The sequence below is a fragment of the Ornithorhynchus anatinus genome, chromosome 20, assembly GCF_004115215.2.
Source record: "Ornithorhynchus anatinus isolate Pmale09 chromosome 20, mOrnAna1.pri.v4, whole genome shotgun sequence".
NCBI classification, from domain to species: domain Eukaryota; kingdom Metazoa; phylum Chordata; class Mammalia; order Monotremata; family Ornithorhynchidae; genus Ornithorhynchus; species Ornithorhynchus anatinus.
The window spans coordinates 5,695,380-5,708,088 of record NC_041747.1 but is presented as its reverse complement, the minus strand read 5'-3'; the positions used below and the strand labels follow the sequence as shown (position 1 = coordinate 5,708,088).

General features: G+C 43.9%; 1 protein-coding gene across 11 annotated transcripts in view; it reads left to right on the top strand.

Moving 5' to 3' along the window:
* The window catches only part of SUPT20H (SPT20 homolog, SAGA complex component), a 30,042-nt gene that overhangs the window by 16,525 nt on the left and 808 nt on the right, over positions 1 to 12,709 (top strand). For 4 of the 11 annotated variants that reach the window (XM_029048508.2, XM_029048509.2, XM_029048505.2 and 1 more), the window contains 8 exons: positions 76 to 193; positions 1,992 to 2,100; positions 2,316 to 2,477; positions 4,196 to 4,508; positions 5,517 to 5,668; positions 7,848 to 7,903; positions 9,001 to 9,129; positions 11,596 to 11,701. In XM_029048508.2, coding sequence (XP_028904341.1) covers positions 76 to 193; positions 1,992 to 2,100; positions 2,316 to 2,477; positions 4,196 to 4,508; positions 5,517 to 5,668; positions 7,848 to 7,903; positions 9,001 to 9,129; positions 11,596 to 11,701 — 1,145 coding nt within the window. Of the gene's footprint in view, positions 1 to 75; positions 194 to 1,991; positions 2,101 to 2,315; positions 2,478 to 4,195; positions 4,509 to 5,516; positions 5,669 to 7,847; positions 7,904 to 9,000; positions 9,130 to 11,595; positions 11,702 to 12,164; positions 12,525 to 12,709 lie in introns of those variants that run through there. The other 7 variants (XM_029048512.1, XM_029048511.1, XM_029048510.1 and 4 more) reach the window with 5 other exon arrangements.

Below are 12,709 nucleotides of genomic sequence, written 5' to 3'. Positions count from 1 at the left end.
GACGTACAGTTTGTGCTTGTAAACTTGCGTTTTCTGAGCACTGACAAACGCTTATGCTCATTTACAATTTTTCAGAGTAATCAATCAGTATCAGGAGTTGGTTCAAAATGAAGCCAAATGTCCAGTGAAAGTGTCCCATCTCTCAAGTGGATCAACTAATCTGAGCCAGCTTTCTCCAGGGAAAGATCTGGAAGTGAGTCTGATCACTGTTATTTCCTGTGTTTGATTTACCTCCCTCGCCCTCCTCAGAAGAGTGAAAATCAGGATAAATCTTTTGAATTCCTGTTACATAGGTTTCAAAGTATATAGCTTTCCTCAATAACTTCATGCCATTTGAAAGGGCACTAACTATTGGTCACCAGTGTAACTCAGTGACATTATTTTAAATGACCAAAGTATTATTTAATTATTGAATTTTTCACTGTTTCTAACCGTGAATTTGTTTTTAAACTAATCATTAAAACATGCCACTTTCAAGAGTCATCGCCATAGGTTTTGAGTGTAAATCTATAATAATGTTGGTATTTGTTAAGCGCTTACTATGTGCCGAGCACTGTTCTAAGCGCTGGGGTAGACACAGGGGAATCAGGTTGTCCCACGTGGGGCTCACAGTCTTAATCCCCATTTTACAGATGAGGGAACTGAGGCACCGAGAAGTTAAGTGACTTGCCCAAAGTCACACAGCTGGCAAGTGGCAGAGCCGGGGTTCGAACCCATGACCTCTGACTCCAAAGCCCGTGCTCTTTCCAGTGAGCCACGCTGCTTCTCATATAACGCAACTTTCAAAAAATTTTGTCAGACTCTTTTCTGTAACATTAATGGTAATACATTAACACGTTACTTGACTTATTACCAGAAAAAGTAGTGTGTAGTTTTTGAAGTATTCAGATTTGTATTAGGAATTTTTGGAGTTTTTTATTTGCCAGGAAGATCCGATCAGGCGCATACTGTAGAAATATCTTTTGGTTTGGCTTCTAAGCTGAAGTATGCCACCATCCTCCACAACTAAAGAAGTATTGCACTGACTTAGCCACAAAAAGTGCATTTTCTTTATTGCCATCCAGAGTCGACATCTAATTCGAAACCAGTCGTAGAACATCTTATTCACTCTGTCGCCTTTATAGTTTAGCATCCTGGAAAGCCCTTAGAACAAATGGGATTAAACATTTTAGATCTCCCATTTTCCTAAATCCTGTTACAAGTTGGAAAAAATCTTTGGGTCCAGGGTAGACCATTAGTCGATTTTGTGTACAGCACAGATATAGGGTATGCCCCAGCATACATACCAAAACAAAAGAAAACACCTGAATAAATCCTGCCTGCTGCTTAAATCGTGGCATGTCCAGGTTGACTCTCAATCTAACAGAAGGGGGATTGTACTGTGTTATTTGTTACCGTTGAACCCACTTCATAGAGTGGTCCCACATATAGAGGTCCCATAGAGGCAGACCAGCTGGGGTCTTTCTCCTTCACCCTTCCTGATTGTCTGAGAGTTGTGCATGATGGACAGCTAATACCTGGGAATTACGGCCCTACCACTCCCCCATCCTCCTCTCTCCAATGCCACCTTCAGCAGGCGTGGATTTAGGGAGTCACTTAGGGGGACAGAGTCCAGCTGTTAGCAAAGGCTGAGATTACTCTCTGTCAGTCAGTCCAATGTTGCCCTGACAAACTGGAATTGGACCCCACTGGTGTGAGCCTTTTGGTCGGAGATCTTTACGCAGTCCACCCACTCTGGAGTCTGGTCAGATGTTAAGCATCAGAGCTTGCCCCCGCTGGCTTTGTGACCAAGATGGAATTCTCTTTTGAAAAATAATAGGAGGAAAACATACTCCCCTGGTGTGGATTCACCATAAGGGTGGTCTGTAGGCATTCCAGGCCAATGTATGTTTCACCAGGGAGGTGTAACGTATTGATGTGCTTCATGATTCATGTATTTTATGTTTCGCTCGGTCTTGGCTACTGTATGCTAAATCACTCTTTCTTCTTAGCAGCCTGAGAGCCTGTCAGGGTCGGTTCAGTCGTCAGTATTGGGAAAGGGTGTAAAGCATCGACCTCCACCCATCAAACTTCCTTCAAGTTCAGGAAGTAGTTCTTCCGGTACTATATTTCTACTTTATTTTTTGCCTTTGTTTTCAAGAGTTGAGTTGGTCATTTTTCTGAGACAAAAAAACACAAACCCAATTAAAAATCATTCAGTTACTCATCCAGTGATTTTATTCCTTTGTTATTCAAATTTGTAGATCTGTATAATTCGGAGTCTTCAGTCCTGCTGAAGAAACACACTGAAATAATGTGTTCGTTGTGCTTTTCAGGTAATATTTTTAGTCCCCAGCAATCAAGCAGCCATTTAAAATCGCCAACGCCGCCGCCTCCCGCTTCTAAGCCGCCCGGGCTTTCTCGGAAACCTTCGATGGACCTCAGTCAAGTTAGCATGCTCACTCCAGCTTCCGTGTCGTCCGCCAGCTCTTCACAAAGTGAGTCACGACCTAAATTCTCGATTAAATCTTCCTAGGCTTTTGCGTAGCGCTTCTCAAGACACCTCCTTGACCAGTGGATCCCTGAAACCTAAATGTACAGTGCGCCCTACTCTGTATAACCTGTGCGACGCTTCAGGCAGGTCTCTTGTTGCCTGTATGTATTTTTGTGTTTATTGCAATTGTATCTGTTTTTCTGTATCTTTGTATGCACCCTCTGTGTATACGTTTCTGATAGATTTGCAACCCAGATTCACTTTTCTCTTTAAAGACAGCGAATGTGACGGTGAGATTCCCAAGTGTAGTGTACATTGGACCACCTTGCATTTTACAGAATTTATGCAGCCGAATTGAGAAAATTGTCATAGGAGACGGTGCAGTTGTATCTTTGTGTCTGTAACAGCCTTACTAGTCCCAAAGTGGTGATGCAATAAACTCAAAGCTGATTTTTAAAAACACTCCTCCTACACTGTTTTATAAATCATTGCTGATTACCGAAGTGTGAGAATGATCACCGAGCACCGTACCGGAGCTACTAAAAATATCAGGGGTTATGGCATCATAGTTAACATTAGCTAACATCAAGCTAATGTAATTGTAACTCCAATTTTTTTTTTAATCAAATAAAAATCAATCTCTAGAGTCAATTCAGGTACCAATGTGTACAGAGAAGCCACACGTCTTTACATTTTTATGAATAATCTTGTGTCCAGGAAATTTCACTAGCCTGCGGTGCTTAAAATGCAGTTCTTTGAAGTAGTTATGAAGATCTTCTTCCTGATAGCTCAAAAGGTGTAATTTTTCTGCCTTCTTGTTTTGCACAAAGAAAAACATAAGAAAGCTTGTGTATTTTTTTTCCACATCTCTGTGATGTTGTGGTGTTTTTGGATAACGTTACTCTGACGCACACAATTGTTACTGTAGGAAAGGGTTGGGTCACAGCTCCTGGACATTCACATTTCTTTCCTTTCTTTCTGCAGGACATGAAAGCTAAAAAAAGAGAGCACCTCAAGAGCTTTGGGTTTTGCCTTTTTTTCTGGTTTTCTTTTTTTAATCGATAAACTGTGCATACCACAGTGAAGGCAAATTTTTTATAGTTTCTACATTTAAAGAGAAATACACAACAGCTGTTAAAGATGCAGTGTTATCACCTGTCAAAAAAGCTTATCTTTACTGGCTCTTTGATTTGGACCGACAGGCAAATACCAGTAAGGTGGGAATTAATACGTTTGCATCGGGATGTTCAATTAGACTATCCGTTGGCCAAATCAACTCTTTTTCCATTTTGCTCACCATCTACGCAGACTGCAGCAAACCATTTAAAAAGCAAAATCATTCTTTAAGCGACCTATTGTAATAAAGATGTGGGGCTGCTGAAAATCTTGTCAGCCAAAAAAAAAAATCCACAGGACAGCTTTAACGTGAACTCTAAATTTTAAATGGACATTGTGGAGGGATGTGAGTGTGTGTTTGCGTGTGTGTATGTGTTTACCAAGAAGCCATCGCAGATGGAATTTGGGGGTCGATAAACTGCATCCTTAGTTTTGACGAAACGTGGTAACACTGAAGTGGCATGTGTAGAAATTAACACTCGCAGTTTACTCCTTTTAAAAAACTGGAACAAACTGTCAGAGCGGAGTAAGATTCCATTAACCTTATTTTAAAAAGGACCGGCCTTTTATAACGAACTAGCGCTTTTTATTTTTCTCAATGAGCAGGATCTGGAACTCCTAAACCATCTACTCCTACACCAAACAACACCCTTGCATCGACCCCCAACCCTCCTGGTGCTCAGAACTCAACTCCCATTACCCTTTCTGCCACCCCTCCTCCCCAAGACTCAGGCTTCACCCCTCAGCCCACTTTGCTAACCCCGTTTGCTCAGCAGCAAGTGTCTCTGGGCCAGGCCTCGCCTGTAATGACCATTCCTCTTTCCACCATGGTAACATCCGTTACTACAGGAACCACCTCCACCCAGGTCATGGCAAACCCTGCTGGACTTAACTTCATCAATGTAGTGGGCTCTGTATGGTAAGTTGGTTTTGCTGTACTCTTTTTTTTTTTCCTGGTCTCCACCGGTTGACATGTGACTGAATCGTAGCCCTTGAAATAGATGGTCAGAAATATCCAGTGTCCAGGAAAACAGACAATCCGAAACTATGCAACTGAAAGAACATAAAATGCAGTTGTAAAATTAAAGGCAGATATGTTTTTGCGTATGACCCTTAGTGGGGAGAAGAACAATGGTCAAAACAGAGTGAAGGAGATTTGGGGCGGACGGGGGAGAGACACCTAAACTTGCGTACGTATGAAGGTTTTATTAGCTGCAGTAGTATATTTTGTCCTTCATTGTGGGATCATTTCAGGCTTTTATCCTCGTAATTATCCAGTGAAATACTTTCATTGTGTTCATCAAGGCCACTCTTCAGGTGTCCTCGTTAAAACCATGGGGGCACATTGTCCCAAATCACATTTCATTTCCGGGTCTCTTGAGAATCACGTAGTGCCTAATTTCAGTCTAGTCTGTGGTTGGCTGTGCAGGATGGGAAAGATATAATGAAAAGGCTCCCATAGAGAAGGGCCAAGAAGTGAAATTAAAACAGTTTTATCCTTATATGAAAGAAAGTCTTACATTAGAACTGCAATGTTTTAGAGACTTGTAACCAAGTCTAGATGGTTACATGTCTAGAATTTGTTAATAACCAGGGCACAGTAATTTTCATTTAAACCGATGTTGACGTGGACATTTGCTAAGACCACATGCATCGTTTTTTGAGACAGTAGTCCAGTAGAAGGAATTTTTTTCAAGGCAAAAGAGACCGTTGTTCAGCAGAATTTTCAACTGCCTTTGAATGTTTGACACGGTGTGCATTTTAAAGAGGGAGCAAGTGAGAGAAGGTTTTATTCTAGCCAATCTTCTATAATGTGAATTTGCGTAGAGTTCATGCATTTCCCGCAAGGAAGACTGGCAGCGAAATCTAATTTTTCATAGTAATCTGTACCATGTATGTTTAGCGTGTTTTCTTTCCTTCCCTACAGTGGAGCACAGACATTGATGAGCGGCTCAAACCCCATGCTGGGGTGTAATTCTAGTGCCATAACCCCTACAGGTATAAATCTGAGTGGCATTTTACCCTCGGGAAGCCTGGTTCCAAGTTCACTGCCTGCCTCAGTGCCATCCGCCACGCCAGGTTAGTACGTTTGAAAGAGCGTCGTAGTGAGGAAAAGCGAAGAGAAAATCGGAAGACTACGTACGTCCCTTGAAAGTGTTTGACTTCATGTTCCATTTAGTCCCTGTGGCCCAAACTTCAGGATTATTATTGCTCAGGTCAGCGTTGAGGGCGTAGGACCCTAGGAATGATCAACCCTGCCTTGGGTCAGTAGGGTGGAGGTTTCTCACTTGAAATTCCTCTCTCTCTCAATCTCCCCACGTGCCAATCAGTGGGGCTCTGGACTAATTAGTTGCCCATGGGTCTGGGCCTCATCACAGAAACAACCCAATGAGACTGCTGAGCTTTGCAGAAGAGTCAGTGAGTTAGTAAGCATATTCCAACTCGGTAAAACCGTATTCAGGCATGATCCATGAAAACTGAATCTATCCTGACAACAAATCTTTCCTGGAATTTTAAAATCCCACTAGGAAGCTTGGGTTACCCCTTCTTAAACCCATGTAAAGTATTAAGCTAAAAGCATATTTCACTTTTTTGCAGTCTCACTAGAACAAAAACCCATCAGGGAAGAACAGAGTGCTATTGTAGAAGATTTCCCAAAAGTCTTTTATCCTAACAGATTAGTTTGCAAGTAGTATACCTTATAGAACAAGATTCCCTAATATATTGCAGAGGCTTCTGGCTCTAGAGGATATTTATAATGGAATTAAACATAGGAGAATATTAAATACCAGTTAAAAAACTTATGTAGGCTAAACTTTGAAAGCTCCAAGAGTTTTGTGTGCTGAATCTTCCTCCCCCCACCCCCCACTAGCCAGTAATACCCATTGGCCTGCTGACACCGTTCAGAAACGTTATTTTAATCATCACCTTTCAGCATATATGCAAATCGGAGAATCTTGGAAGAGATATGTGTGTGTTCTGCAGCGCTCAGTTGCAACTGTCAGGAACTGAGTTAGTACCACACTGTCTTCAGAAGCATACTTTCAAATTCTCATTTTTGAGGCTTCAAATTCCCAACCCAGTTGGGAAAAGCATAGGCCCGGAAGGCCTCAAGTTGTAGTTTTGAGCAAAAGTAATAAAATACAGCATCCCAAATTTCTGCCTAGCTATAATTCCATTACAACCAAGAAAACTGCTCTGCTCAGAGAGGGTGTTTCCAAGAATACTGAGTCAGATGATGATCATGTGACCGAGGGCTCTGCTCTTACGTCTTTCAGAAACAGCAGCAGCAGCTCCCCGACCGAGGGGTGGTGAAACTGCTCACAGTTCTAGATCCAGCAGAAACCAACTCAGCTTTTGGGGAAACGGCCCAGCTGTTGATGTAGTAGTTTTCTGGTTTTCCCTTGGGCTCTTTTATGCCCTGCTCTGAATTGCCTAAAGTATTATCCATCTTGGCAGGCAGCCATCCTCAAGGCCTAAAGGGATCAAACTCTTGTTCAGGAGATTTTATGGACTGGGGCTAATACAGATGGCAATTCCATCCACCATTACAAGCTACCAAAGTCAAAACAGTTTGTAGGTTATGTTACCCACAACCACAGCGTGTGACAAAAATGCACAGGTTGGTCAAGCCGTAATGCGGGACTTGAAAATTAGTTGCACTCTCTCAGGTGCTCCTGTTAGTGTGGGAGGTGGAAGACACCCAGTAGATGCTTGGGAAACGTCAGGAGGTAGAAGCAGGAAAGGAAGCATCTAAGCCAAGAGAAGGGACGGGGTTTTATAAAAAGACACCGTCCCCAAAACCTCCAGGCAGTTAGCTTCCCGAGGCCCGGTCTCCCAGACAGGAGAGATGTTTCTCTCCCTCCCCCTTTCCCGGCCACAGAGATGGGCCAAACCTAGAGCAGAGAGTTCAGGAATTTTCATTTGTAGGAAAAAGTCCCGATTGTAGGATTGAGGGGAACTTCAGCAGTATACTGGTCTTGATTCCTAGAAACCATCCTACAATGAGGTGTTTTTAGCTAGTGGGGCCTGGAACTTAACTTGCACTCATAAATCCATCTTTGATGGGGGGGATAATTCAGTCCTTGTAAATGAGTTACCAATGCCCACAGATCTCCTCTGGAGAAAAATAGAATTTTCTGTGCTTGTAAGTAGTTTTGAATAATCCCTCCATGCCTAAGTACCCAAAGAAAAGCCACTTCTTATATATAGGATCAATTGTTAATTTCCTTTTGTAATCCCCAACTTTCTTTAACAGGTGTCCCTTTTGGTTTAAAAAATACTTCAGGTCTCAGGCCCTTAAATCTGCTGCAGGTAAATATGAGCCTCCGACATTGAACAAAGTTGTCATTTTGCGGTGCTGATGTGTTGAATGATGGCGAAAGGAACCGTTCCTCTAATCTTCCAACTCCTGATGATAGTTATTGGCTTGGGGGCCTTTGCCAGGATCTGGAATAGAGGGGTGGCCTTCAATTTTAGTTTTCAACAGTATATTTTGAAAAACTACAAACTGGATAACTCTTTAGGGCCACCGTATCCCCATTTTACAGATGAGGAAACTGAGACAAAGAGAAGTTAAGTGCTTTGCTCCTGGTTGCACGGCAGGCAAGTGGAGCTGGGATTAGAACACAGGACCGCTAACACCCAGGCTTGTACTCTTTCCACTGAGCCATGCTGCGCCTCAAAAACAGTCACCTTCTACTAAACATCACTGGTCAAAAATGCTTTGAACATTTCCCTGAAAAATGAACAATTTTTCTTCGTAAAATTCAAGCCCCTCACATGCAGCCTGATAAAGCAGTATGTCTTAGTAAGCCAGTACCTGTCACGTTTTGAAAAAGGCCAAGAAACCTTCAGTGTACTATAAGCTCATTGTCTGCAGAAAAGCGTCTACCGACTTTGTGATAGAGTCCTCCCCCAAGCGCTCAGTACAGTGGTCTGCACACAGTAAGTGCTCAATAAATATGATTGACCTTAAACATTTTTAAAAAGTGTATTGAGAAGAGCAATAGGCTAAATGGCTGAGAAGAGGAAGGAGTTTCACCGGTGTAGTGGGGTAATGAAAAGAGGAGGGGAGACCCCATCCCACCACAAAGAGAAATAGGAGTGGAACGTAGCTGTCAACGGGGGTCATGCTGGGGCTGGGAATAGCTGTCCAGGTGAAAGCCTTAGAAGGCCTGGCTTTCAGATTTACATCTAGGAGTGAGGGTTTGGGGGTGGACTGTAATCCAGGTACCACTCGAGTGCCTTCAACCATACCTTCTGTAAACCGTGCTCCAGGTTTGGTTTTTTTTCTCCTGAAATAAAAATGCAGACATTGTCAAAAGTTCGCTTGAACGTGAATGGTGAGAGAGGAACGGGGCCGAGGCGTATTCGTCTGAGGATGTGGTGTTGCTTTTCTCCCCCAACAGCTTCCGGGAGGTTCACTCATTTTCAACCCTCTTCAGCAACAACAGCAGCAGCAGCAGCAACTCTCTCCGTTTTCTGCACAGCAACAATCCCAGCAGCTGGCAACTTCCAGTCCTCAGCAGCTAGAGCAGGTGTGTATATTATACGTGTGTGTGTGTGCGCGCAGGGGTGGGTGCTTAGTAGATAGAGCACAAGCCTGTAAATCCGAGGGACCTGGGTTCCAATCCCTGCTCTGCCACTTGTCTGCTCTGTGATTTTGGGCAAGTCACTTCACTTCTCTGGGCCCTGATTACCTCATCTGTAAAATGGGGATTAAGACTGTGAGCCCCATGTAGGACATGGACTATGTCCAACCAGATTAATCCCAGCGCTTAGTACAGTACCTGGCACGTAGTAAGTGCTTAACAGATATCATTAAAAGACAAAAATTCCTTCATCTCTGAGGAGATGTTTGCCCCCTACCTAAATGGAGAACTTGAATGATTATAAAACTGATTTTTGAAAGAAAGCTTCTTCTTATGTATCCAGGAATTGTTGTATTGTTTGGGGAGAGCTGAAGTTACAAATGAAAAGTGTGTCTTTTTTATTGGCTGTAACATTCTAAACAGAGTAACTCAGTGGAAAGAGTGTGGGATTGAGAGTCAGAGGAACTGGATTCTAATTCTGGCTCCGCCACTTGCCTGCTGTGTGGCCTTGGCCAAGACACTTCACTTCTCTGTGCCTCGGTTACCTCATCTGTAAAATGGGGTTTAAGATTGCGAGCCCCTCGTGGGACAACCTGATCACCTTGTATCCCCCCAGCGCTTAGAACAGTGCTTTGCACGTAGTAAGCGCTTAACAAATACTATTATTATTATTATTATTTAGCCACTTGCTTTTCTACCAGGAAATGTATTGGTAGGGGCCAAAGCGCCATCTTCTGGCTCTTGGCGTGCTTTGCTCCTTTAAAAATACGGGACTGATCATTCCGGTAGCTCTCAATGCTGGGCTCGGCCAGATAGAGAATAAACGGGTCGGACGCAGTCCCTGTCCCACAGGGGGCTCAGAGACTGAGCGAGAGACAGAGAGAACAGGTATTTCATCCACACTGTACTCTCTCAAGCCCTTAGTACACTTAGGAAATGCTCAATAAATACCCCTGATTGATTTTATAGTTGAGGAAATCAAAGGGGTGAATTGACTTGCCTGAGGTGCAGCGCAGCCAAGTGATGAAGCGGGGATTTTAGGACCTTGGTCCCCCGACTCCGAGGCTTACATTCACACCCAACACCTAGTCGACCTCTGCGTCACTGCTGTTCCTTACTTCACCGATTTGTTTTACGCCCCGGATTGTGTCCGGCTATTTAGAATTTATAGGTAAGAGGCTTGGAGCTAGCGATCATTGCTTTTGGCTAAATATGTCCCTGTGGAAAGATGACAGATATTCAGAGTTGTAGTCTATCTTGTCATTTGGGGAATGTGACTGATTCCCTTCCTTTGCAAAACTCACTGGGTGTATTAAATTGGGGCTGGAATGATTGAGAACCTACTGTTACGGAGTGAGAAGAAAAATGGCGAGGCTGGCCACTGTTGGGAGCTAGAAGCAGTGTGACCTAATGGAAAGAGTACAGGTCTAGGAGACAGGAAAGCTGGGTTATCTTCCCAGCTCAGCTCTTTGCCTCTTGTGTTATCTTGAGCAAGTCACCTAACTTTTCTGCACCTCAGTTTCCTCATCAACCAGTGGTATTTCTTCAGCTGTTACCGAAGCACTTGGGAGAGTACAGTATAACAGTTAGCAGACACGTTCCCTGTCTACAGAGAGCTTACAGTCCAGTGTTTGGACTGTGGGGCTGAAAGAGGGGTGAATGAAGTGTGCAAAGGCGACACAAGGGGAGTGGGAGAAGAGGAAATGAGGGCTTAGTCAGGAAAGGCCTCTTCGTCTTAATCAGGCACGGGCCGGGTTATAGTAGGAAATAGAGGAAGTAAGGTCGGACGGGGCAAGGTGACTGAGCGTTTCACAGTCACTGGTACGGAGTTTTACGTGAGGTGGGTGGGCAACCACTAGAGGTTCTTGAGTGGAGTAATGTGGACTGAACATTTTTGTAGAAAAGCAATCCGGCCAACAGCGGGAAGTATCGACTGGAGTGGGGATGGACAGAAGGCAGGGAGATCAACAAGGAGGCTGATGCAGTAATCAAGTCGGGATAGGATAGCGCTTGGATTAGTTAATTAGCAATTTGGATGGGGAGGGAAGGGCAGGTTGTAGCTCTCTTGTGAAGGTCGATTTTTATCTTGAAAATGTGGAGTAAATATCTATATACTTAGCCCTTAGACCGCAAGCTCCAAGTGGGATAGGGACCGTGCCTTTCCCGGTACTAGCACAGTGCCTGGCTCATTGTGAGTGCTTAACAGATACCACAGTTATGATTATATTATTTTAATCCTGGCTGAATTTAAGGTGTCCTGCCCTTATTCCCTCTGTAGGGCAGAGTTTAACACCAGGAGGTAAAAGTTAGGCTCGTAAATACACTCTTACTAATGGAAGAACTGAAAACTCCCATTTTCTTCCCCTTGAACCAGGCACCAGGCGGCTCACCACTGTCACTTCTTTCTCTCAGGGTTCTGAACAAGGTCCAGTCGGCCAAGACCAGGCCTTATCTGCTCAGCAAGCTGCCGTTATTAACCTGGCGGGAGTCGGAAGCTTTATGCCGCCCCAAGCAACGGGTATGTAGCGACTCCTCATCTTATTTGGGTTTTTTTAGCCAAAAGTACCCAGCCTACAGACCGTGGGCCGGGGGGTGTTCCAGTCAGGGGGACGATGTCGTCACCGAAGCTGGAAAAAGTCAGAATTAGGTTTGAGGTGTAGCAGGCCAACGATTTGTCCAGTCTGGTGTTTCTCATTTAATTTACCGACCTAGTTAGTCCACCCTCTCATCATCTGCCGCTTGTGCAATTTCTCAGTTGCCTGAAAGGAAAATAAGTAAAGTCCAAACATAAAAGCTGTCTGCTAAACAACTTTCCGGACAATCTTATTCCTACATGGTGATCTGGGGGTTGTGCAGAATTGTGTGCAATCGCCGAGCTTTTGAATGGCTTTTTTTAACGGATGGATTTTGTAATGATCAGAGTGAGCATGCAGGACTGGGGGAAGTATTTTTATACTGCATCTGTTTTCCTTCCCTACCAGTTGTCAGTTTATCTAGAAACTTTCGAGACCACTAACCTAAACATTGGACTCTTCAATTCACTGAGTTTGGCTCTCCACACTACTTAAACCGTTCCGCCGTCACCAGTCCCTGCTTCGTGAAAATTTCTGTCACTTTAAAATCGAGGTTAGAATTTGATGCTTTTGCCAGTATCAAAGATGCAGTTAAAAGTTCATTTTGGGATCTGTTGTTTAAAAATGGATGCCATCTCACACTGACCAACTTTATGCTGATGTCCAGCTTGGCGCTCAATCCAAACGCTTTCCTTCCTTAAGGATCAATGTTGCAGCCCCATCCACTTGCTTTGCACATTAAAATCAGGACTGCTGTACTTTAAGCAATGTCCCTTAAGCCTTGGCAGGATATTTTCCACTGGTTTTAAGACAACGGGTCTTATACTGAGAAGCAGCGTGGCTCGGTGGAAAGAGCCCGGGCTTGGGAGTCAAGGGTCATAGGTTGGAATCCCCACACAGCCGCTTCTCCGCTGTGGGACTGTGGGCAAGTCACTTCACTTCTCTGGGCCTCA